Below are 23,643 nucleotides of genomic sequence, written 5' to 3' on the forward strand. Positions count from 1 at the left end.
CATAGTGAATCTCAAACACAAAACTTATTTTTTTTACTGATTTTGTATAAAATTTGTACATAAGTTATATTTATTCCCTTTATTTAGCAAATTCCTAGTTATGATCATTTTGTATCAGTCAGTGAGATGCCACAGTCTAAAAGAGTTTGATTAATTAATTTTTGTGGTATTCCTGTAATTTGGTCAATTCTTAGGGGATGAAATTGATATTCTATACTGAATTGTTGAGACTTTAGAGTTTTTCATTAAGTTAATAATGGATCATAATTCATCAGCAAGCTTAAAGTCCACTGGAGGAAAATGGTCATCATCTTGCCTTTTAAATCTAAGTACAGACAAACAGTTAAAGGTTTTTCTTCTTTCTTTAAAAGGCATCGTCCTTTAGTAAATCGTAAACAAAATAAAAAGAAAAGGTTCACAGAGATGATTTCTCCTCCATTTGAAGGAATAATCAATGGATCATTATTTATACCTAAAATTAAAACGTTTGCAGTGATTTAATGAATGTAGCATTAATCAGTAAAAAATACAAAAACAATTTTCGTCTGGGAGCGGCCATTTTTGCCCAAATATAGTAGCCCCTCCCTCCTGCCATCTTCCAGCAGTGACGTCACGGTGCGGTAAGCCTAGCGCCATTCTCCCCGCTTTACAAGCTAAATCAATGGGAACTACTAGACACATCTGCAATCAACAACAATTATTGAAGATTTCCAGAGGACTTCACCATTGAAATTCACCAGAGCTATAGTGAAACTGACAATGCCCACGTGCATGGCAGCTGGATGCTGGAATACATCGGGTAAAAGTGGAAAAAAAGAGTTATTCCACCTTTCTGATTCCTGATCCTCCACGGACGGGTTGGTCGTTGGATCGCCAACTTGAAGAGGGAGGATTTGCCATCGAACTTCTGGCCAGAGAAAAAACCCGTAATATGTAGCCAACATTTGGAAGAAGAATGTTTTCAAGATGACTTGGATAATAGCGCGTTGTGACAAACACCAGATACAGCACTGGGACTTGATCAACAGCCGATACCGCACATGTGACGTCACAAACCAGTAGGTGGCAGTAGTGTTCTTTGACAAACATGGATGCCTCCAGTAAAGCACATTCACATGAAAATACTCTGAATTAAAAACACTGATCATTTATTGAACAGGATGGAATCATTTCAGATTTAAAGAACTTTTAGAAGTTTGAATTCTGAATATTACTTTTCCTTTAAAGATTTGTTCTTATAAATGAAGCTGAAGCACAAATTTCTCCTGGAGGACTCTGGTCAGCCTCACCTGGATCACCTGCGATGGGCCAAAGTTCCAGCCAGTGGATGTCGGGACCGCACCCCCTCTGAAGTTAATCCCACCCCTTCAGCAATTCCCCCACATACCAGATGAACTTTCACCCCCCCTAACTCTCAGGCTGAAACCCAAAACGCCTCCTAAGCATTAACCCTTAACTATGAAGTGTCTCTCCCAATCAAGTCCCACTCACAGCTGTGGGAGCCGCCTGGATTGAAGGTGAATGAGACGCCTTCTCCCCTCCAACAGGAGAGCAGTCGTTTCTATGGCAACACGTGTGTGTGTACCCCTGTGGCACAGGTTGACATCACATCAAACATTTATCCCTCTCTTAAACATGAATATATGCAATCAGATAAAACAATTTCAAAGAGGATCATCTCTTTAGGGATTATTGGTGTTTTTTTTCTTTTTCCAAACTTCATATTTTCTGTCAATGTGACGAAGTTGCAGCAAACCAGAGGAACTTACATTTGAATCCTCCGCCATTCTTTCGCCGTTACACCCGCTGCGAAATTCCAGCAAGCCTGCACGGATGCAAAATCGCTCTTCAAGGGCTGAACGGTCCACTCGCCCTACCCACTACGTGGGTTGGGACGGCCCTTAATGTGACGGACGTTCCACGGGAACGTGCAACCAGGGGGGTTAGTGTTTAGGGGCCGTTTGGAATTCAGTCCATCTCTCATTCATCTTCTGGCCTATTCCAGTCCAGGCCCCCAGAGGAGGAAGACTTTTCTAATCCTTTTTCTAAACTATTCATCAGGGATCATGTCAATTTGCAGGATCAAGTCTTCTGCCGGGATCAGAGCGCCAAAGAACTGTTTTTAATCCATTCTTTGCAAATAGGGTGTCCACGTGGAGCAGTGGTTAGCGCGCACGACCCAGGTATGGAGGCCTTAGTCCTCAATGGGGCTGACCTGGGTTTGGATCAGACATGTGGTCCTTTGCCTCATGTCTCTCTCTCTCACACCTCTTTTGTGTTCAGCCTACTGTTGAAAAAAAGAGCCACTAGTGCCGTAAAAAAATAAAAATAAAATAAAACTTCTCTTTAGGCTAAAATCACAGGCGTCAGCGTCTCTCTGAGTGAACCCATTCAGTAACTTTTTACAGGGTTAAAGTAAAGGTTTTATATTCTAAAAAACTTCAAATCAATCCACTGAACTTTGTTTCCAAGTTTGAAGACGTTTCTCTTCCATCCAGGAATCGTTTTTAATTCCAAATGTCAGAAATAGCGTTTAGTTCCAGGTTTTATCCAGCAGCCCAACAAAGCCTGGTTTTAGTTTAGAAAACATGCAAATAGAAAAGGATGAACGGGTCCCCCCCTTTGGAATGGGGGTCGTTTGGCTTCTTTGTTAGCCTGCAATGCCCCATACCTGTCTATGTCTCTGAAAGGGGGGTCGTTAAAGGGAATAGTTGGCCTGGCTGAACAGGTGAGGTCTACTTTTCTCCAATAATGCGGTGGAAGGGTTGCGATGATTACGGGAAGGAATCAACTGTGTTGTAGGTTTTTGAAAGTTGAAATCTGAGTCCACCCCTCTGTTTAAGGTTGTGTTTTCTTTCTCAAAAATGGCTTTCTTCACACCCCTCTCAAACCACCTGTCTACTTTGTCCAAAATGTGGACATTCTAGTCCTCAAAAGAATGTCCTTTGTCCATAAGGTGTAGAGATGCTACCACTCTATAGAGCTTTCTGCTCTCTCTGCTTTTTCTCATAGTAGCTTCATCTGGTCTGTTCCTGTTTGGCTGTGACTCCATCCTGGAGAGAAACATCAGCTGTGCTGCTGCCATCAACACCTTTGTTTCTAGATGTTGGAGCTTGGCCTGTTTTCCAGTGTAGTCCTGTTTCTCTGACTGTGACTAACTGGATGTGCTCTCTTCATCCTCTGACATGGGAGCTGGCTCGGAGCTCGTCTGCCTGGCTGTGTGTTTCCTGGACGGGGCCGCCTGTGGAGCTGGTTGACAGTTGCCTTTTGTATCTATGCTTCTCTTTCTATGTCTGCTTCTGTCTCCTTGAACCCCAGTGGGCCTCAGCAGATGGCCGCTCACACTGAGCCTGGTTCTGCTGGAGGTTTCTTCCTGTTCAAAGGGAGTTTTTCCTCTCCACTGTCGCTACAAGCATGCTTAGTGTGAGGGATTGCTGAAGAGTCGATGGCTGAATTCAAATTCATAGGCTGCGTCCTCCAAAGGCCAGATTCGTAGGCCAATTATGTCCGATCTTAATATATCTGCAGTGTGTCATCAGATATTTTTTTAATTGGTACTTTGCACAATTTGCTTAATACATACATTGTTTAGATTTACCTATATCTTTCTACCCCTTTTATATCTTTACATTTGCTTTTCATGCCACTGGTGTTTTATTCAACTCTGGATTCTCATGAGTGTAGTCTTTGTTCATTTTACAATAAAAAAAGATTTAAAAATATATTTTTTGGGGGGGTGGGCGAGTCTTGTTTCCTTGTCTAGCTCCTTATCAGTTGGTGGCAGTAGTGCACTTTAACTAGTTTGCCAACTGCAAACTAGTTAAAGTGCACATTAATAAAGAAGCCAAACAACCCCCTTTCCAAAGGGGGGGACTCGTTCATCCGTTTCTATTTGCATGTTTTCTAAACTAAAACCAGGCTTTGTTGGGCTGCTGGATAAAACCTGGAACTAAACCCTATTTCTGACATTTTGAATTAAAAAAACTTCCTGGATGGAAGAGAAACGTCTTCAAACTTTAAAATAAAGTCCAGTGGATTATTTTTTCACTTTTTTGGACTGAATAGAATCACTTTACATGATTTCAGCTCCTTAGTTTTTTCATACTTCATAACTTTGAGGAAATATCTGTTTGGTTTTATGACGCCTCATTAGAAAATCTTGTCCAAGCAGTGCTTTCCTGGTCTGTTAAGGAACGTTGGTCTTTAAGCTGGTCGGAGGATGAATCAACAGGAAGCCTTTTATTGTTCACCTTAATTTCCTTTATTTTATTTCCAAAAAAGTATTTTTTGTTTGTAATAATGGATAAAACAAATTCACTTCGCCGCCGTAACCCTTCAAACCTACCCTGCAAATGTTCTAAAATCCAGAACATGTCAGATAATGTTTCATGTCCGCTCACACTGAGCCTGGTTCTGCTGGAGGTTTCTTCCTGTTCAAAGGGAGTTTTTCCTCTCCACTGTCGCTACAAGCATGCTTAGTGTGAGGGATTGCTCAAGAGTCAATGAGTCGATGCAATCAGCTGGTTTTCCTTAGATAGAAAACTTTGAATCAATCTGACTGGATGATCTGGTTGAGCTGGAAAGTGACCTGAGATGACATGATGTGAATTGGCGCTATAGAAATAAACTGAACTGAATTAGTTTTAAAGAATTCTGTAGAATAGTGTAGAAATGTGACCGATATGTTAAAACAAAGAAGAGCTGCAACAAAGAGCTGGACTATAGGTTCCATCTTTTATTAAACTAAAAAGATCCGATTTCTGGTCGTTTTTTGCAGCAAAACAGGAAGTTGCAGAAAAGCGCCAGAGTGAGGTTACAGTAGAGCGACTGTGGAGGACGCCGCCATGTTTCACACACAAGAACAGCAGATAGAGACGAACATCTTACACAGAAAAACTCAGCTAAACAAGGCAGTTTTATTCCTCAACATGGATCACTTTCAGGGACAGGACAGAATGAGCCACAAACATGCCAACTAAATATATATATATAATTTGCATTAAAGCTCTTCTCTATAGTTATATATTAATATATCTTTAAAGAGAAATTATTACATTCAGCTAACACAGAAAAACATTTAACAGTCAGCATCTCTTTAACATGAAATCTTCACATAAAGATGGAGAAATGGCTTCCTTTTTTAACCCCTCGTACCCGTCGCCTCCTTTCTGTCTAAAACGAGACACGGCGGTTTGGAAGAACAGTGACGAGGTTCATCCGCTGGCCTTTTGTGAAGGAATGTGGGAATATGGGTTCCAACGTCCCCTTTTTGTTCAACCGCAAAGAAAAAGAACAGAAGAAAATCTTTACCTGTTCCCAGAAACAACGCAGCTACAGTCTGAGAATATTCAGTAACCGGAGTTAGCAAAGCTTTCTATCTTTCTAAAATAAATCATTTCAAAGTTAAAAACCGTTTCTTTTTTTTTCCCCAGGTGAAGCGGGAACCACCCGATCTGTTCAGGAAGAGACGCCGCGGCGCAAAGTGAAGAGGCTACAGGGTGGGGCTAAGCGCACGGTGAGCTACGGCTGAAGGGAAGGAAGCAGCAGCGTTTTAGCGAGGATCATCCGGAGCGGCGATCTTCTCCAAACTGGGCTCCATCCCCCAGATCTCCCTAGCGTACTGGGAGATGGTGCGGTCACTGGAGAACTTCCCACAGCCGGCGATGTTGTGGATCACCTTCTTGGTCCACTCTTTGGGGTCCTGGATAAAAAGAGGAGGAGGGCGTAAAGTTAGGAGACATAACGAAAGTTACTACAGTAACTACGCTTTTATGGATCCCAGATGACTTCAAGCACTGAATGATCATTCTTGCACAAGCGAAGGTCGAGTATTGATGACAACAAAGTCACCTGTGACCTGCCGGGGACTCACGCAACTCTATTTAGCCACATGGCACCCGGCGTTCAATCCCTCAATCTTCTCGCAAGAAGCAGAGATCCCAAGGGACCAAGCACTCTGGCTGTCATCCGGGATTCATAGAACCGTAGTCACGGTAGTAACTTTCGTTCTATTTCATCCCTGCTGACCGCCAGAGGCGGTGCTTCAAGTACTGGATGACTTATGTCAATAAGGTAATGAGGAATCGGCAACACTCAGGGGACAACCCCTACACCACCCACCTAATGTGATGTAGAGGCATGCTGCTCCAGGATTCCTTGAAAAGGTTGGGGTTCAGCCACATTCACCCTGTAAAACCGATAAAAAGGTTCTTGGGGTATTTCCAGGAGGCCGCAGGGCATATAACATCCAATGGCACCCCAGTCATGGCAGCAAATGATGTCGACATGCCCCTTGTAGGGTGGCACTTCACTCCTGCCGGCAGCGGCCGGTCCTATGAGGCATTAGCCTTGGAGATAAAATCCAAACCCCAGTTTGCAGTGGCACCTTAGGGAAAAACGGTACATCAGGCCACAGTGCAACACCTGAGCCATTGGGATTCCACCGGCAGCAGGGCTTGGCCATTGAGAGAGCCTGCAATTCACCCACACGCTTTGTGGAAACCATAGCCAAAAGGAATGCCGTCTACAGAAAAAGCCATTTGAGGTCTGCTGATGCCAGGGGTTTAAATGCGAGAGATCAAACTGCCTCAAGCACCAGAGAAACGTCAAATGTCGGTGCCACAGGGCGGTTGGGCACCGAGCACCCCTCAGAAACTGTGCAACATCCTTGTCTCAGCCAACTGAGCAACCAATCAGCCCGTTAGGCCAACAGGAAACAGCAGCCACATACACTTTTAAGGTAGCCGGAGACCGTCCCTGATCCAGTGATGCCTACAGGAAGGTCAGTATGTCAAAGACTGAACGCTGCACCGGGTCCTGTCCCTTATTACGGCACCAGGTCGCAAAGACCGCCCACTTGTTAATATAGGCAGCCCGCATGTACGGCGCCCATGGGTTGGCCATTGTGCGCCCTACCGACCCAGTTTATCTCGAGAAAGTTGGCTCCTGCCTTGCAGGGGCCAAATCCAGAGCTAAAGCCGGTCTGGTTCCTGGTGCAAAATCTGACCCCCCATCTGGGAGAGAAGATCCCTCCTGGGGGGGGAGACGCATTGGCGAGCTGGAGCTCAGGTCGCACAGTTTCCTTGACCTGGTCCACCCTTGGTGGTTGATGTGAAAAACCACAGTGGTGTTGTCTGACCTCACCAGCACATGCTTCTCCTGCAAGTCTGAAAGAAAGCTCTGAAGAGACAGGAGTACAGCCTGTAATTCCAGGACATTTATGGGTTCCCTGCTCTGCCGCTGGGACCATGTCTCGTAAGCCATTCGATCCCGCCATGTTGCACCCCAGCCTGTGGAGGATGCATCCGTAAACAAAACCTCCCAACGACACGGGAGGCAGCCGAGCGGGACCCCTGTTGTCATAAAAGACCTCACCCTCCATTGTGACAGAGACTGAAGACATTGAGGCCCCACCCGGAGTCTTTTGAGACAATGAGTGTTCCGTGCGGGGTCCAGATTGAAGCTGTTCAACCACATCTGGAGGGGCCGCAATGACAGCAGCCCTAACGGCATTACGGAGGATGCAGCTGTAAGCATTCCCAAAAGGTGAAGATACCGCACAAGAGGCAGGGCCTGATTTCCAGGAGCATGCTCGATACACGGTTTACCCGCTGTGGTGATGGGCAAGCAGTTATTGGAATGGAATTCATGGTAATGCCTAGGAACACAGTCTCCTGTGACGGAGTCAAACTGCTTTTCACCATTTTCACCTGCAAGCCCAAGCATCCCACATGATGGAGTGCTAACAGAGTATTTCGAACCGCCTGGTCCCTCCTACTGGATGAAGGTCCCCGGTCTTCTTCAGAACCAGAAAATACATGGGATAAAAGCCCCTTGGATACCGCAGGGGGTCCACAGGCACTATAACACCCTTGGCCGGCAAGGTGCGGATCTCTTGGTCCAGTGCCTGTGCCTTCACCAGGTCGCGGATCACAGTCATCCTGACCCGCCCAGGGCCCTCATTTGGGCCAGCTCAGTAGTGAGATGATCCACTCTCATGGACACTCTCCCCGCGTTGGTCTGCCTGGCTTGCTTTGCCGGCACCGAAGGTGCAGCCACTGTAGACCGTTTGCACCTTGCCTTTCCTGGCGGCAACAGAAAGGCAAGGTGCTTTTCCGCGCAGTCAGTAGGCTGCTCCAGGCAGCCAACCGATCCAGCCTGACCGACCGGGGCATGACGCAACAGTTAGGGCAAGTGCTATCAGACAGCGCCTCCCTGAGACAGAAGGGGTACAAATCATGCCCGTCGTCGGGCTGAAGCGGAGGCAGACAAGTCGAGCAGCACGGATTATCCAGCATCATACTGCTAAAGCCTGCGTGATTTGTGCAGCCCCTGGAGGGCGAGACTTACCCGCAGCTCCGACCAAACCCGGACACGGGGCTACCGGCAACAAGCAGTGGTACACACAGAAGCAACCAGCTTCACATGACCACACCTGCGCGCGAGAAGAAAAGGGATTGAACGCCGGGTGCCATGTTACTTAATAGAGTCACGTGGGTCCCCGGGAGTTCACAGGTGACTTTGTTGTCATTAATACTCGACCTGCGCAAGAATGATCATTCAGTGCTTGAAGCACCGCCTCTGGCTTCAGTAGGGATGAAATGGAACCAAAAACATCCAGGGTAGGAAACTTCCTCTGCAGGCCTGAATAAGATGGATGTCTGGACATCAGGAATATAGTATATTTGGGATAAATGGATCAGATTTTTGTTTGTATGCCGAAATGATTTTGTGTAGCTCTTATTTACCAACTACGATGGAGTATTAGGGCCAAACTAGAGTTTTTTTTAAATATGAGAATGAAGTCATTATATTACGAGAATGAAGTCATTATATTACGAGAATGAAGTCATTATATTACGAGAATGAAGTCATTTAATTATGAGAATAAAGTTGCGACTTGAGTCTCGTAAAGTTGCGACTTGAGTCTCGTTAAGTTGCGACTTGAGTCTCGTTAAGTTGCGACTTGAGTCTCGTTAAGTTGCGACTTGAGTCTCGTTAAGTTGCGACTTGAGTCTCGTTAAGTTGCGACTTGAGTCTCGTTAAGTTGCGACTTGAGTCTCGTTAAGTTGCGACTTGAGTCTCGTTAAGTTGCGACTTGAGTCTCGTTAAGTTGCGACTTGAGTCTCGTTAAGTTGAGACTTGAGTCTCATAAAATTGCGACTTGAGTCTCGTTAACTTGCGACTTGAGTCTCGTTAACTTGCGACTTGAGTCTCGTTAACTTGCGACTTGAGTCTCGTTAACTTGCGACTTGAGTCTCGTTAAGTTGCGACTTGAGTCTCGTTAAGTTGCGACTTGAGTCTCGTTAAGTTGCGACTTGAGTCTCGTAATGTTGCGACTTGAGTCTCGTAATGTTGTGACTTGAGTCTCGTAATGTTGCGACTTTATTCTCATAACATTACAACTTTATTCTCATAATATTACAACTTCATTCTCTTAATGTTACGACTTTATTCTCATAATACTACGACTTTATAATGTTACATTGTTCTCATAATGTTATGCCTTTATTCTCGTATTAAAAAAATAAATCTCTAGCCTGGCCCTGATACCTAACCTCTCTGCCTCGACCTTCTCAAATTGGAAAAAAAGAATAGAAACTTGCTCCTCTTTAAGAATCGGCTCCCTGTTAAAGCCACCATGTTTCACTTAAACAGATATATATAATTTGTTGTTTCCGTTTCTTCATTTTTCTGGCTTCTGTTTTCATTTTGTTTAAGTTTTTATTTTTTAAATTAATGTTAAACCAAAAGTATAACTTATTTTCTGTGTAAAAATTTGTTTTTATCGTTTTCAATAAAACATTATTGGGGAAAAAAAACTTTTACAAATGTAATAAATAAAGCTATAAACTTCTTGTAACAGTTATTCAGTGGAATATATTGAGGCAAACCTACAACTCTTTATAACCGTGGTAAAATAAACAAGAACCAATGTTGGATGAAGCTAGCAGGCAGAGTTGGTGGTTCAGCTAACACTTATGTAACTGCTTTTTCCTATTTTGATGTTTGTAGAAACGGTTTAAATGAGCTTTGAGATTTCAGATTTGTGGTCTAGACTTTGACTAGACCAAAGCTTCTCTGGTTGTCCTGCTGGAAGGACGATTCATTCAGGGGAACATTCAGAAACAAACACCTCAGGAGTTGCTGGATTTAACCCGACAGCGCCCTTTGCAAACAAAACATTTCCACCCTTTTGTGTCTATGTACATTTTTCTAAGTCATGACTATGGATCATGGATGGCCGCTTGTATCATTGCTGACCCACTGACCTTGTAGAGAGCGTCGACCTTCTCCTGACACTTGATGTAGTCTTCATAGTCTGCAAACACTTTAAACCTGCAGCACAGGCGTTCAGCAGTGTTAGCAGTGCTAACATTAAGCAGACAGCTTGGATTCATGACAGGGACCTGTGTTACCTGTCGTGGTGCATCAGCATGTTGACCAGATCCTTGAAAAGACCAGGCTGGTCGGGGCTGAAGAAGCCTCCTGATATTTGATCCATCGCCTGCTTCAGCTCCGGAATGCGGTTGTAATAAGAGGCGGCATCATAGCTGAGGGGGAGAAACAAACAAAAAGCTTACCGTCATGTGGACAGGTCCAAGATACCTTAATCTTCCTCACAATGAAGGTTAACAGAGGGACCAGGACATAATCATTCCAAAAAACTTTGGACTTTTGTTTCCAAGTTTAAAGACGTTTCGCTTCCCATCCACGAAGCTTTTTTAATCCAAAGTGTCGGAAATAGGGTTGAGTTTGAGGCTTTTGGAATGTTTCCAACTAAACAACTTAGGTTACATTAGGTCTGATTTATTTTCAGTGTAAATAAAAAGATAAAAAGCTTATGCTAACTGGATGCTAATGTGTTTTAAATGTTATTTACAAACTGTATTCCAGTAAAGCTTTTAAAGTTGACAATGATGTTTTTTCTGATGCGCTCATTATATTTGGTTCCTAAAATATGACCAAACAGTCTTTTAAAAAGAGTTCCCTCGGGTCTGCTAGCTATTAGCACCTCTGGCTAATATCCTCTTATTCCAAACACTCAATTTTTCGGTCCGTGAGGCAGACACCCTGTCTACTTTTAAGGCTAGGCTTAAAACTTTCCTTTTTCATAAAGCTTCTAGTTAGAGTGGCTCAGGTTATCCTGATCTATCTCTATAGTTCTGCTGCTATAGGCTTAGACTGCTGGAGGACATAGGGACCCCTTTTTCATCATTCTGCTTCATTCTATCTCTGTTCTCCCACTCTGCAGAATCTGTTTAATCTGTTCTGCTCTCTCTGCTTTTCTTATCATAGTAGCTTCATCTGGTCTGTTCCTGTTGGGCCTGTTTTTCAGTGTTTAATCCTGTTTCTCTCCTAGACGTAGCTATGCGCTCAGCTTCTACTGAAACTAACTACATCTCTCTTGTCTCTTTTATCCATTTGAAGTGTAAACTGGCTCGGAGGTCGTCTGATTAATTGTTTCTGTCCCAGTCAGAGCCACCTGTGGAGCTAGTTTACCGTTAGCTTTCTAACTTGGAAAGTATTCATGGGTCAGTGTTTCTCTCTCCTTGAACCCCAGTCAGCCTCAGCAGAAGGCCTAATTGAGCCTGGTTCTGGTGGCAATCCCTGGGTGGAATGGATTACTGTAGAGTCAACGAAAAACTGCAATATCTATTGTTTCCACATTCTCATTCAAGAGGAGCTAATCCTGCAAATTCAATGACTGGATGCAATCAACTGGTTTTCCTTAGATGGAAAACTGAACCTTTAAACGGATGATTTGATTGGATCGTCTCTGTAAAGCTCCTAGAGATGACGTGCTTTAACTGGGGCCATATAAACAAACCAAGTTGAATTCTTTGATCGTCAGAAGTCGGAGTTCTGGATTATTTAAGAACACCCCTCCTGTTTAAACTCACCCCTTCCTGTCCAGCGCCTCCACATCTTCCACTCTCATGCCGAAGATAAAGAGATTTTCCTCTCCCGCCTCCTCCGCCATCTCCACGTTGGCTCCGTCCATGGTACCGATGGTGAGGGCGCCGTTCAGCATGAATTTCATGTTCCCAGTGCCAGAGGCCTCGGTTCCAGCTGTGGAGATCTGCTCCGAAAGGTCAGCGGCTGGGATGACTGAAACATTAGGAACAGACTGGAGTTAAGGATGCTTCAACACAAGCCTGACATGAACAGCAATATGTTACGTTCAGACAGCAAACAGCAGAAGCAGAGCAAAATGCGAGTGCTGCTTCATTTTTGATGCTTTTACAAGATTAGTTCTGACACTGAAGCATCTTTGCTGCTCTAGATGCGCGGTGGAGAAAGTGGGTCTGATGCACGTTGGGCGGAGCTACCATATCCTTTCTTAGCCTGGTTTCAGCATTTTAAGTTAATTTATGCGTTAATAAACTGTTTCAGAAGAGTGATCAAAGCGCTCTGCATCAGCAGTGCTGCGTCTGACTCCCTGCCAGCTCCCAGATCAGCTTCTCTGATTGGTTGATGCGGCGCGTCCAGCAGCTGACGTTCAATTTTTCCAACTCCAGCAGCTGTACCAAGCGCCAAGATGTACATCAAGCACTCTGCATGTAAACTAGGTGCCTCTGCTGCTTGCGGTGTGAAATTAGCATGAGTCTTTGTGCTGCTGCTGTTTTTACCCTTCTCAGCCAGAGTGACCTTGTAGTTCTCCAGAAAGATGACCTTAAGGCGGTCTCCCACCACAGGGTCGTTATTGACTATGTCCCCGATGGATGTGATCAGCTTGATGATCATTTTTGCAGTGTGGTAACCTGGAGCCGCCTAGAAACGGAAAAAATAAGGTCATCACAGAAGGTCAGTAAGGTAAAACAGCAAGTTTAATTTCCACACAGCCACACAGAACATGGAGGATTTTATTCAGCTGTGGGGTTTTAACAACATTGTATGTACTGTGTCAGATTAAGGACAACAACAATTTAACAAGCTCCTCGTGTCTGCAGCAGCCAGGGCTAACGTTAGCCCGTCTGCAGCAGCTAGGGCTAACCTTAGCCAGTCTGCAGCGGCCAGGGATAACGTTAGCCCGTCTGCAGCAGCCAGGGATAACGTTAGACCGTCTGCAGCAGCCAGGGATAACGTTAGACCGTCTGCAGCAGCCAGGGCTAACGATAGGCCGTCTGCAGCAGCCAGGGCTAACATTAGGCCGTCTGCAGCAGCCAGGGCTAACATTAGGCCGTCTGCAGCAGCCAGGGCTAACGTTAGCCCATCTGCAGCAACCTTCTCTCTGCATAGCCATGTGTGAAGTACTGCTGGCTCTGATCGCGATATTTTGGTTTTATTTGGCAAAATGTTAATCTAATTTGTATTTATCTGACTGTGTTCATTATTATTCCCGCCACTAAATGAAAAAAGTCGTAATTTATTATTATCTAAAGACTATTAGTAATAGGAGGTGAAATGTAGCTCCAGACTAGCTTTGAATGTGGTGATTAAGACCTACGAAAGACTGATTTAAGACATTTTAATACCAATTAAGGTCTTAATTTTATTTTGAAGAATTCAATGCCTTTTAAGATTTTTTAAGGACCCGCGGGAAGCCTGTTTTTATTGGTCAATGCTTTGGTCAGGCAAGTGTTTAAAGTAGGACAACATGCAGGTATATCTAACAAAGGGGGTGAAGGTTGCTCACCTTTCCTCCAATCATGATGGTCCTGGGGGTCCATGACTTGTTGGGCTCGTTTTTGATCCCTGATTGAGAAAAAAAACAACCATTAGAGATTATTTTCTCTGAGTCTAGATATAATCTATATCCGTTTCTGACGACGCTCACGGTTGTAAAGCGTGATGATGTGCAGGCAGTTGAGCAGCTGCCTCTTGTACTCGTGGATCCTCTTCACCTGCACGTCAAACATGGAGTTGGCGTTGATCTTCACCTTATAGTGCTCCTCCAGGTGGGCGGCCAACTTCAGCTTGTTCTCCTGAAAGTTCAAGCAAACAGACGCTGTTTCAAACCCAAAAAATGTGAATTGTACCGATAAACCCTGACATCCACGTTATAAACTATTACTTGTTTGATCTTTGCAACGTCTCTGATGAAGGCATTGTCGTCCACAAAGTCTAGAAGCTTCTTCAGCTGGTCTAGGTCGCGGATGTAGTCCTCTCCAATCCTCTGCAAGGTAAACAGGGCAGAGGCTGAGTTACAGGGCAAAAAAGGCAACCTTCAATAAAAATGGATGTGTAGGTTTATGAAATTGTAAAGAAAGTCAATAATGTCAATAAATTTAACATTTGCTAACTTATAAATACATGTGACACCAGATGTTTCATCTGTAGGAGTAGAAGTTTAAAAGTTATGAGTATGCTTTACTAGGTTACAACTTAGGAGCAATGCAAGAACAAAATCGCAATTCCCAACTACGATTGGAATATCTAGGAGTGCGAATCGCAAATTTACAGCTTCGATCGGAATATCTAGGAGTACAAATCGCAAATTTCCAACTATGACTGGAATATCTAGGAGTGCGAATCGCAAATTTACAGCTTCGATCGGAATATCTAGGAGTACAAATCGCAAAATTCCAACTACGACCGGAATATCTAGGAGTACAAAAAGCAAATTCCCAACTACGACTGGAATGTCTAGGATTGCGAATTGCAAATTTACAGCTTCGATCGGAATATCTAGGAGTACAAATCGCAAATTTCCAACTACAATTGGAATATCTTGGAGTACACTCACAAATTTACAACTACGTATAGTAAATCTACGAGTACAAATTGCAAACTTACAGGCACAAAAGGAATATCTAGGAGTACAACTCGCAAATTTCAAACTATGATTGGAATATCTAGGAGTACGAATCGCAAATTTCCAACTACGATTGGAATATCCAGGAGTACGAATCGCAAATTTCCAACTACAATTGGAATATCTTGGAGTACACTCACAAATTTCCAACTACGTATAGTAAATCTACGAGTACAAATTGCAAACTTACAGGCACAATAGGAATATCTAGGAGTACAACTCGCAAATTTCAAACTATGATCGGAATATCTAGGAGTACGAATCGCAAATTTCCAACTACGATTGGAATATCCAGGAGTACGAATCGCAAATTTCCAACTACGATCAGGATATCTAAGAGTTCAAATTGCAAATTTGCAACTACGATTGGAATATCTAGGAGTACAATCGCAAATTTACAACTACATATGGTAAATCTACGAGTACAAATTGCAAACTTACAGGCACGATAGGAATATCTAGGAGTAGGAATCGCAAATTGCTAGATACAATTTGAATACCTAGGAGTACAAATCACAAATTTCCAAATACGATTGTAAAATCTAGGAATACAAATCGCAAATCTACAACTACGTATGGTAAATCTACAAGTACAAATCGCAGATTTACAGGTACAATTGGGATATCTAGGAGTAGGAATCGCAAATTTACAACTACGAATGGTAGATCTACAAAAGATAGCAAATTTACAGGTATGATTGGAATATCTAGGAGTACAGATCGCAAATTTACAACTACGAATGGTAAATGTACGAGTACAAATCGCAAATTTACAGGCACGACTGGGATATTTAGAAGTATGAATCACAAATTTACAAGAACGAATGGTAAATCTAGGTGTGCATATCGCAAATTAAGTAGAGAGGCGTAGTACCAAAACTATATTTCCGAATAGGAATGTTAAATTTAGAAGCGCGAATTAAAAGAAAATTACAAGAATAAATTCTGAATTTACGAGTGAACATCACAAATACACGGGTATGAAATAGAACTTTTCAAATATGAGTCAAATTAACAAATACGATTCCCCTTTACAAGTTAATATCTCCAACGCCTGATGACGCTACTATACTCCTAACCAGATGGTGGCAGTAAAGAGCCTGAAGGTTGTTCACCAGCAGCCATTAAAGGAGAAGACGACAAAACAGAACCATTGCTTGAACATAATACTGCCTAAGTGTCAAAAACATTTCAGCAAAGACTTAACCATCAATGGATCTGTTTTCATCTTCTTCCAGTTCTTTTTTAACATTGTTGGTGAACAACCTTGATGTGCATTACTGCCACCAACTGGTAAGGAGTGTAACAGCTTCTACAGGGGGTGGAGATTCAGACTTCTAAATATTTTATTTGTAAAATTCAAAAATCTGATGTCACATTTTTGTATTAATCGTCAAGAAAAAAAATCTTAAAATTAATCTTACATTCACAAATGTAGAAACTGGCGCCTACATTTTAATTAACAGTTATTTTACCCAAAGGCAGGAAATATCTGCCAACTACTATAATATACATGATTTTTTTTTAAATTATTCTAATTACTGATGATAAAAGTGAGACGTGTCTTTAGCTGTGATATTTCATGACTTTGTCCTCCAGTGATCATCAGCACACACACCTCAGCTATGACCTCAGCCAGGCCAGGGTTGCACATGACCAGCCATCGCCTGGGCGTGATCCCATTGGTCTTGTTCTGAAACTTCTCAGGATCCATTTCGTAGAAGTCCTTGAACCTGAAGGAGTTCGACAATATTTGCGTGAGTATGTTTCATGCATCAGGTCACAACCTAAAGTCCAGCATGGCGAGATCACCTGCTCAATCAGATTTGATTATTGCTTTAAAAGAGGGAAATGTGTTTGAAATCAGTTTCCCTGTAAGCTAAAAATAACTGCCTCAAAGTTAAGACTGCCATCATCATGTTCCACTCAAAGAGTCTAGAAAAGTCCTGAACTTTAACGATTTAAACGGCAAAAATTTAATTAATCTTTTCTTGAAATGAATAAATGTTCCCTGATTTAGATCAAATAAGACAAATAAGCCACAGAATGAAATACTTCATGCAGAAAACAGAAAAGAAAGAGATTATCTTATTAGGAAAAAAATTATATTTTCATCAGCAGATCACCTTGTTTACCTGCTCATATTAAAGCTAAATATACTTATTTTATTATTATTTTTTTCTTTATTGTTCAGTTTTTGCTGTGAAAACTGTCAGCTAAAGTATTTGGAGGCCATAAAGTTTGGATAAATTTTTGCCAGAACATATAAATTTCCAAAAAGCGCATAGAGCCAAATCAAGCGACTTTTTTCCCCCTGTGTAAATGGAGACAAAAGAAGCACTGAACTCTGTCTTCCTGAGCAAGTTTTTTTAACCACAGAGAAACAGTGAAGCTAAACCTAGTAAACGCCACCTAGTGGTGAATAATGAGTCATAGTGGTCAGCTCAGCAGAAGCAGCGCTGCATCCAATGCTACTTACGGCCAAGTTGCTAAGCGATATTTGAATGAAACAAGGAAAACGGTCTGATTTTTGTAGAAAAAGAAGAAATGAATAAATCATTTCAGAGTTAAAACCTGGTCTCGCTGGTTTACTTGTTTAAAGTAGCATAAAAAGGCCTAAACTGTTCAGGTCTGTTACTTTTAAATGTTTATTTTTTAAGATCAGGAATAAACACGGATGAAAGAATCACTCTGAGTTTGTTTAGCAAACTCTAATAAACTGACACTCCAACATGATTTCAATTAAAATCACTGGATGTTGATGGCTTTTTCTTTTTAAACTATCTATTTTAACAAACTATTTTTTAACTATTTAACGACGTTTTTAAACTACTGTATTTATGCAATTCTACAATTCTGGAAAGAGGCCTCAGAATGTCTAATGGCCCTCGAGGTTTCTACGTATTAAGTTAATTTAGGCGTTAATAAACTGTTTCAGAGGAGTGATCATAGCGCTCTGCATCAGCAGTGCTGTGTCTGACTCCCTGCCAGCTCCCAGATCAGCTTCTCTCATTGGTTGATATGACGCGTCCAACAGCTAAAGTTCAATTTTTTTCAACTCCAGCAGCTGCTGCTTCTGAAGCTCATGACTCTTGATTCGCGTCAACCTTTGACATATAAACTAGCTGCTTCTGCTGCCTCTGCTGCTTGCGGTCTGAACGTAGCATTAGCATCCTGCTTCATTCCAAAAGAAAAGCATTGTGGGAGAAAAAAAAAAGCCAAGGTCAAAGTGAATATAAGTGGGATCAAACAACTTCTACAAACAATTCAGGAACAAAATTTCCCTGCGTGATAGAAGGAGTAGATCTTTGACCAACCAGGATGAACTCCAAGCACTAAGACTAAAGCGGGTCGCCCTGGATCAGACAAACGATCAAAACCCTGCAGATTGAATAACTTTCTAAAATAAAATAAGAAATTTTGACTATTAAGCAGCCAGCATCTGGTCTCCGGGTTGTTTTTTTTATGTTACTGCCAGTAGATGGCGCCACATCTATTCATGTCTGCTCATTGCACCCAGTGCTGGAATTCTATTTAGGCTTAGAAAGGAAACGATTGAACCGCTATCATGATGCTTGGTGTCTTTGACCTGATTTTATCAGGATCAAATGGTTTATGGTCTTTTTTGCAAACACATAAAGCAACTATGCAGCTTTTATTTGATGCATTTTTTAACTACATGTGTTTAAAATATATGCCATGATGTGAAAAATGAGAATACAGCCACCAAAGTTAGCCATGACACCTTATCAAACCCAAAGGTTAGACAGCTGCAGAGGAAGGAGGGTTTTATTTATTTACACCGTGCTTTTGATGATTTCTGAATGGATGCGGGCCACTCCGTTGACTGCATGAGACCCCACGATGCACAGATGAGCCATGTTGATTTTTTTGGTGTTCCCTTCCTCGATGAGGGACATTCTGCGCAGACGGTCGTGATCTCCGGGGTAGAGCTTAGAGATGCGCTGCAGGGGCAGAAGAGAAGAACATGTACAGAGATTTTAGCTCCAGTCAATCGATAGATAAAAGTTTCCTGTTGTAAAGCAACACTTTAGCCCCATTTCCACTACCCTCTGAAAACCGATCCGTGGCAAATTCGGTTCCTTACGACCATTAACACACCACGCTAGCACGGTTCCTCGCCTCCTAGCGGCGATGTACGGTATTACTGCTCTCTAGAGGTAAACAAGCAAACCAACATGGCGGCGCCCGTAATATTCAGGTGAATAAGGCAGCCATTGGTGAATTTACTTGAGAGAGTCAGCTTTTGGGAAGTGGATACGACCAACGATAGTCTAATCAGGGCTTACAGACGCAGAAACAACGACAGACGTTGAGGTTCATCACACTGCTAAGCAGAATCATCTCTGCACCGTAGGGAAGTTAGCATTTTTATGAAGGTCTCATGATTACGGAGGCCGACTATAAAGGGCTGGTTATACTCCTGCAGCAGTGTGTCGCAGTGAGCTTGACGCAGATATTTTTGATTTTTGGTCAATTTTGAGCGTGGTCTGTGCTACGCGCTGTGGGTCTGGATACGGCCAAGATGGTGAGGAAGTGGGGGCAAGTTTATCTGACAACGGAGGACATGACCGCGAAAAAGAGCGGGGATCCAGGTGGAAGAAGGGTCCCAAAGTTCTCGCGCATTTTGATCTTCTAGCTCAGGGGTCTGCGACCTGCGGCTCCGGAGCCACATACGACTCTTTGGACCCCCTACAGCGGCTATATATAAAGAGCTAAATAATGTACTAGTCTTAAATGTTTTTTTAAACACAAGATGGAAAAGAATGACATTAACAGAACCAGAAGTATGTTTTTAGAAGCAATTTTCTTTTAATTAGCTTGGAATTTATGTGATCAATCTTATTTTAAAAGCTAAAAATACATAATTTGTTGGCAACTAATTTCCCATACGAGATATAAAAAAATAGGCTTTTTTTTGATAAAGTCAGGTTATATTTTGAGGCCCTAAACAACTTTTACTTGGTCGCATTCGGGGCTAAATGGTAGCCTCGTGAGACCATCCTGATCTCGCGAGCTTTCAAGGTTTCACTCGCTAATCAGTCTGGAGACTCTCCGTTAAAGAAAATTTGGAGCCGTTCACCAAACAAACATCCAATCAGCGTTGGCTTTGAGGCGGGTTGAGGTGTGACGCAAAGAGAAGCGCGACAGTTCAGTCTAAAGAACATGGCGGCTTCAGCCGATGAAACTAGCGTTAGCGTGGCTATCGAGCAAGTTTTATCGGAATTACAGAGTATTTCTTCACTGAAAGAAGAGCAAAACACTGCTCTGGAGGCTTTTCTCAGAGGAAAAGATGTTTTTGCTCTTCTCCCGACTGGTTTCGGCAAGAGTTAGCCTGGCTTGTGGTTGTGTTTTCGTCGTCGCTCTGTTAGTACGTTGTTGGATTAATTGTACAAGTTATTCTACTTTAATCATATTATACTTATACATTCATATTTACACATTTGCATATTCCTGTATACTTGTATTACACAAAGTGTTGAAATGTTTCACTTGCTGTCTTTCTAATGCTTGTTATTAGTGTGTGCAGGAAGCAAGGTCAGGAGAATGGAGGATTGCACGTACTGGCACTGGATGAGGAGTGAAGCACTCCTTATCTCATGATATTGTATGATGTGATGCAGAACTTCTGGTACCGACTGGGTTTCACCCCCTCCCTTTAGCAGTCGGAACCAACATTGTAGCCAGGGCGTTTCCTTTAATAAAGGCTTGTGAGAGCAGAGCTGTTTCAGAGTGGTTTAGAGAATTGTAACTGAACAGTCTCTGATCACTCTCCTTGCAAGTAAATCATACTAAAATTCTCTGTGTCTTTCTTTGTACAGGTTACTGCATAAAATGTTTGGTGTTTAAACCTAACATACGTCATATGCTTCGTTGATCTGATTGGTTTATTTGGCCCGTCTATCACCAACATAGGCCAATCAGCTAACCAGTATTTTCGCCCCTTCCCAAAATTACTTCTACGGAAGGTTTCCAGATGGATATGCGGAGCAAATCCATCTGGCGGAGTCAGGTTAGCGAAATGGCTCCTTGGATATGAAAGGTTGCAGACCCTGTTCTAGCTCGTCCAACTTCACGAGTTGTTTTCTGCAATTTCGGTCATAAAAACAAATCAAGCCGGCCTCCTGTCTGCGGCACATTGTCTGCGGAGGGGGCGGGGACGTCTTTGAGTTCACTGCGACACCTGCGCAGACGACCTGGTTTCGAAGTATAAATTAGCCTTAAGGAGATGACGCGGTCCGCACAATCGATCTTTGTTATCCGAGAACTTAGCCAGAACTTAACTACTTAACTATGTACTTAACGCGCCGAGTCCTACTGATAAACTAGTACCATGTTAGCGCGGTTCATTATACCGTAAACAAAATGCCTCATTGGTCGGGACCCAACAGGTCTGTCTTTAAGGTGTCAACAGATGAGCATGCAGGCTGTTTCATCATGTTTATGTAATAATAAACAAAGACAGCTGTCATTCTCTCTCTGCTCTAGATGTGGTGTAGCCTGATCGGCGCTTTGACACAGAAACAATCCTAACTCTGCAGCTATGAGCTCAAACCTGGACGTTTCTTTCTCTAATATTTTAAGCACCTGCAGAAGAAAGCTGCAGTTTTTGTTTTTGTTTTTTTTTACATTTAAATGTTTATTAGTATTTTTCATATTTGTTTACATACAAAATATACATGAACACTTCACATTCAACATAACATAAAACCTTTGCTTTGGAGCTATTTCTCTACCTCACATTTGTCCCATCTAGATCATCTATTTTTTGTCGCTGTCTTTTGTTTTTAATGTTTTCTATTCCATCCACTTTTCTTCCATCTGAGTTTGCTGAAGCCTCATAGCGTCAGTTTTTTCCAGAATGTAGATTTCTTCTATTATTTCGGTCCTGCAGTTTTAATTCTTTGAACTAAAGTTGGACGTACCAAGAAGCGTCGCCTATCAAAACTCCACCTGTCGGATGCTTTTTAAAGAGCAGGGATTTTGGTTTTTGGTCAATACAACAATTTAAAACTAAAGTAGTTAAAAAAAAAAACAATTAAAAATTTTTTGGTGGGTTCTTTTTATGCCACATTCTAGATGCCACTGGTTGGAGGTATATCAAGCATACAGGTGCTGGTCATAAAATTAGAATATCATGAAAAAGTAGATTGATTTCAGTAATTCCATTTAAAAAGTGAAACTTGTATATTATATTCATACATTACATACAAACTCATATATTTCAGATGTTTATTTTGTTTAATTTTGATGATTACAAATGACAACAAATGAAAATCTCAAATTCATCATATCAGAAAATTAGAATATTGTGAAAAGGTTCAAAATTGATGGCCCCTGGTGCCACACTCTAATCAGCTAATTAACTCAAACCACCTGCAAAAGCCTTTAAATGGTCTTTCAGTCTAGTTCTATAGGCTACACAATCATGGGGAAGACTGCTGACTTGACAGTTGTCCAAAAGACGACCATCGACACCTTGCACAAGGAGGGCAAGACACAAAAGGTCATCGCTAAAGAGGCTGGCTGTTCACAGAGCTCAGTGTCCAAGCACATTAATAGAGAGGCGAAGGGAAGGAAAAGATGTGGTCGAAAAAAGTGTACAAGCAAGAGAGATAACCGCACCCTGGAGAGGATTGTGAAACAAAACCCCTTCAAAAATGTGGGGGAGATTCACAAGGAGTGGACTGCAGCTGGAGTGAGTGCTTCAAGAACCACCACACACAGACGTATGAAAGACATGGGTTTCTGCTGTCGCATTCCTTGTGTCAAGCCACTCTTGAACCACAGACAGCGTCAGAAGCGTCTTGCCTGGGCTAAAGAGAAACAGGACTGGACTGCTGGTGAGTGGTCCAAAGTCATGTTCTCTGATGAAAGTAAATTTTGCATTTCCTTTGGAAATCAAGGTCCCAGAGTCTGGAGGAAAAGAAGAGAGGCACTTCATCCACGTTGCTTGAAGTCCAGTGTAAAGTTTCCACAGTCAGTGATGGTTTGGGGTGCCATGTCATCTGCTGGTGTTGGTCCATTGTGTTTTCTGAGGTCCAGGGTCAACGCAGCCACATACCAGGAAGTTTTAGAGCACTTCATGCTTCCTGCAGCTGACCAACTTTTTGGAGATGCAGATTTCATTTTCCAACAGGACTTGGCACCTGCACACAGTGCCAAAGCTACCAGTACCTGGTTGAAGGACCATGGTATCCCTGTTCTTAATTGGCCAGCAAACTCTCCTGACCTTAACCCCATAGAAAATCTATGGGGTATTGTGAAGAAGAAGATGCAATACACCAGACCCAACAATTCAGAAGAGCTAAAAGCCACTATTAGAGCAACCTGGGCTATCATAACACCTGAGCAGTGCCACAGACTGATCGACTCCATGCCACGCCGCATTGCTGCAGTAATACAGGCCAAAGGAGGCCCAACTAAATACTGAGTGCTGTACATGCTCATACTTTTCATGTTCATACTTTTCAGTTGGCCAACATTTCTATAAATCCTTTGTTTTTATTGGTCTTCAGTAATATTCTAATTTTCTGATATGATGAATTTGAGATTTTCATTTGTTGTCATTTGTAATCATCAAAATTAAACAAAATAAACATCTGAAATATATGAGTTTGTATGTAATGTATGAATATAATATACAAGTTTCACTTTTTAAATGGAATTACTGAAATCAATCTACTTTTTCATGATATTCTAATTTTATGACCAGCACCTGTATTTAGTTTACGCTGCAAAACTTATTTTAAGAAAAACTGACCCACTTATAGGAACAAGTTGCAAGTTGCAAGTTGCAAACATTTCCATGGAAATAACAAATAACACGCTATGCTGACGATATCGCTCTTTTTGTATGAACT

The 23,643-nt window shown here is 42.3% G+C and overlaps 1 protein-coding gene across 1 annotated transcript in view; it reads right to left on the reverse strand.

Annotated features, from left to right (window-relative positions):
- Positions 1 to 4,715: 4,715 nt before the first annotated feature.
- The window catches only part of LOC119794819 (glycogen phosphorylase, muscle form-like), a 46,459-nt gene continuing 27,531 nt past the window's right edge, over positions 4,716 to 23,643 (reverse strand). Inside the window, exons 11-20 of the mRNA XM_038302525.1 lie at positions 18,560 to 18,723; positions 16,377 to 16,491; positions 14,018 to 14,119; positions 13,781 to 13,928; positions 13,640 to 13,698; positions 12,633 to 12,774; positions 11,904 to 12,111; positions 10,419 to 10,553; positions 10,272 to 10,338; positions 4,716 to 5,701 (exon numbers count right to left, since the gene is read on the reverse strand). Of these exons, the coding sequence (XP_038158453.1) occupies positions 5,552 to 5,701; positions 10,272 to 10,338; positions 10,419 to 10,553; positions 11,904 to 12,111; positions 12,633 to 12,774; positions 13,640 to 13,698; positions 13,781 to 13,928; positions 14,018 to 14,119; positions 16,377 to 16,491; positions 18,560 to 18,723 (1,290 nt within the window). The 3' untranslated portion in view covers positions 4,716 to 5,551. The remainder of the gene's footprint in view (positions 5,702 to 10,271; positions 10,339 to 10,418; positions 10,554 to 11,903; positions 12,112 to 12,632; positions 12,775 to 13,639; positions 13,699 to 13,780; positions 13,929 to 14,017; positions 14,120 to 16,376; positions 16,492 to 18,559; positions 18,724 to 23,643) is intronic.

The sequence above is a fragment of the Cyprinodon tularosa genome, unplaced genomic scaffold (assembly GCF_016077235.1).
Source record: "Cyprinodon tularosa strain WSP-4 unplaced genomic scaffold, ASM1607723v1 ctg493, whole genome shotgun sequence".
In the NCBI taxonomy this organism is placed as follows: domain Eukaryota; kingdom Metazoa; phylum Chordata; class Actinopteri; order Cyprinodontiformes; family Cyprinodontidae; genus Cyprinodon; species Cyprinodon tularosa.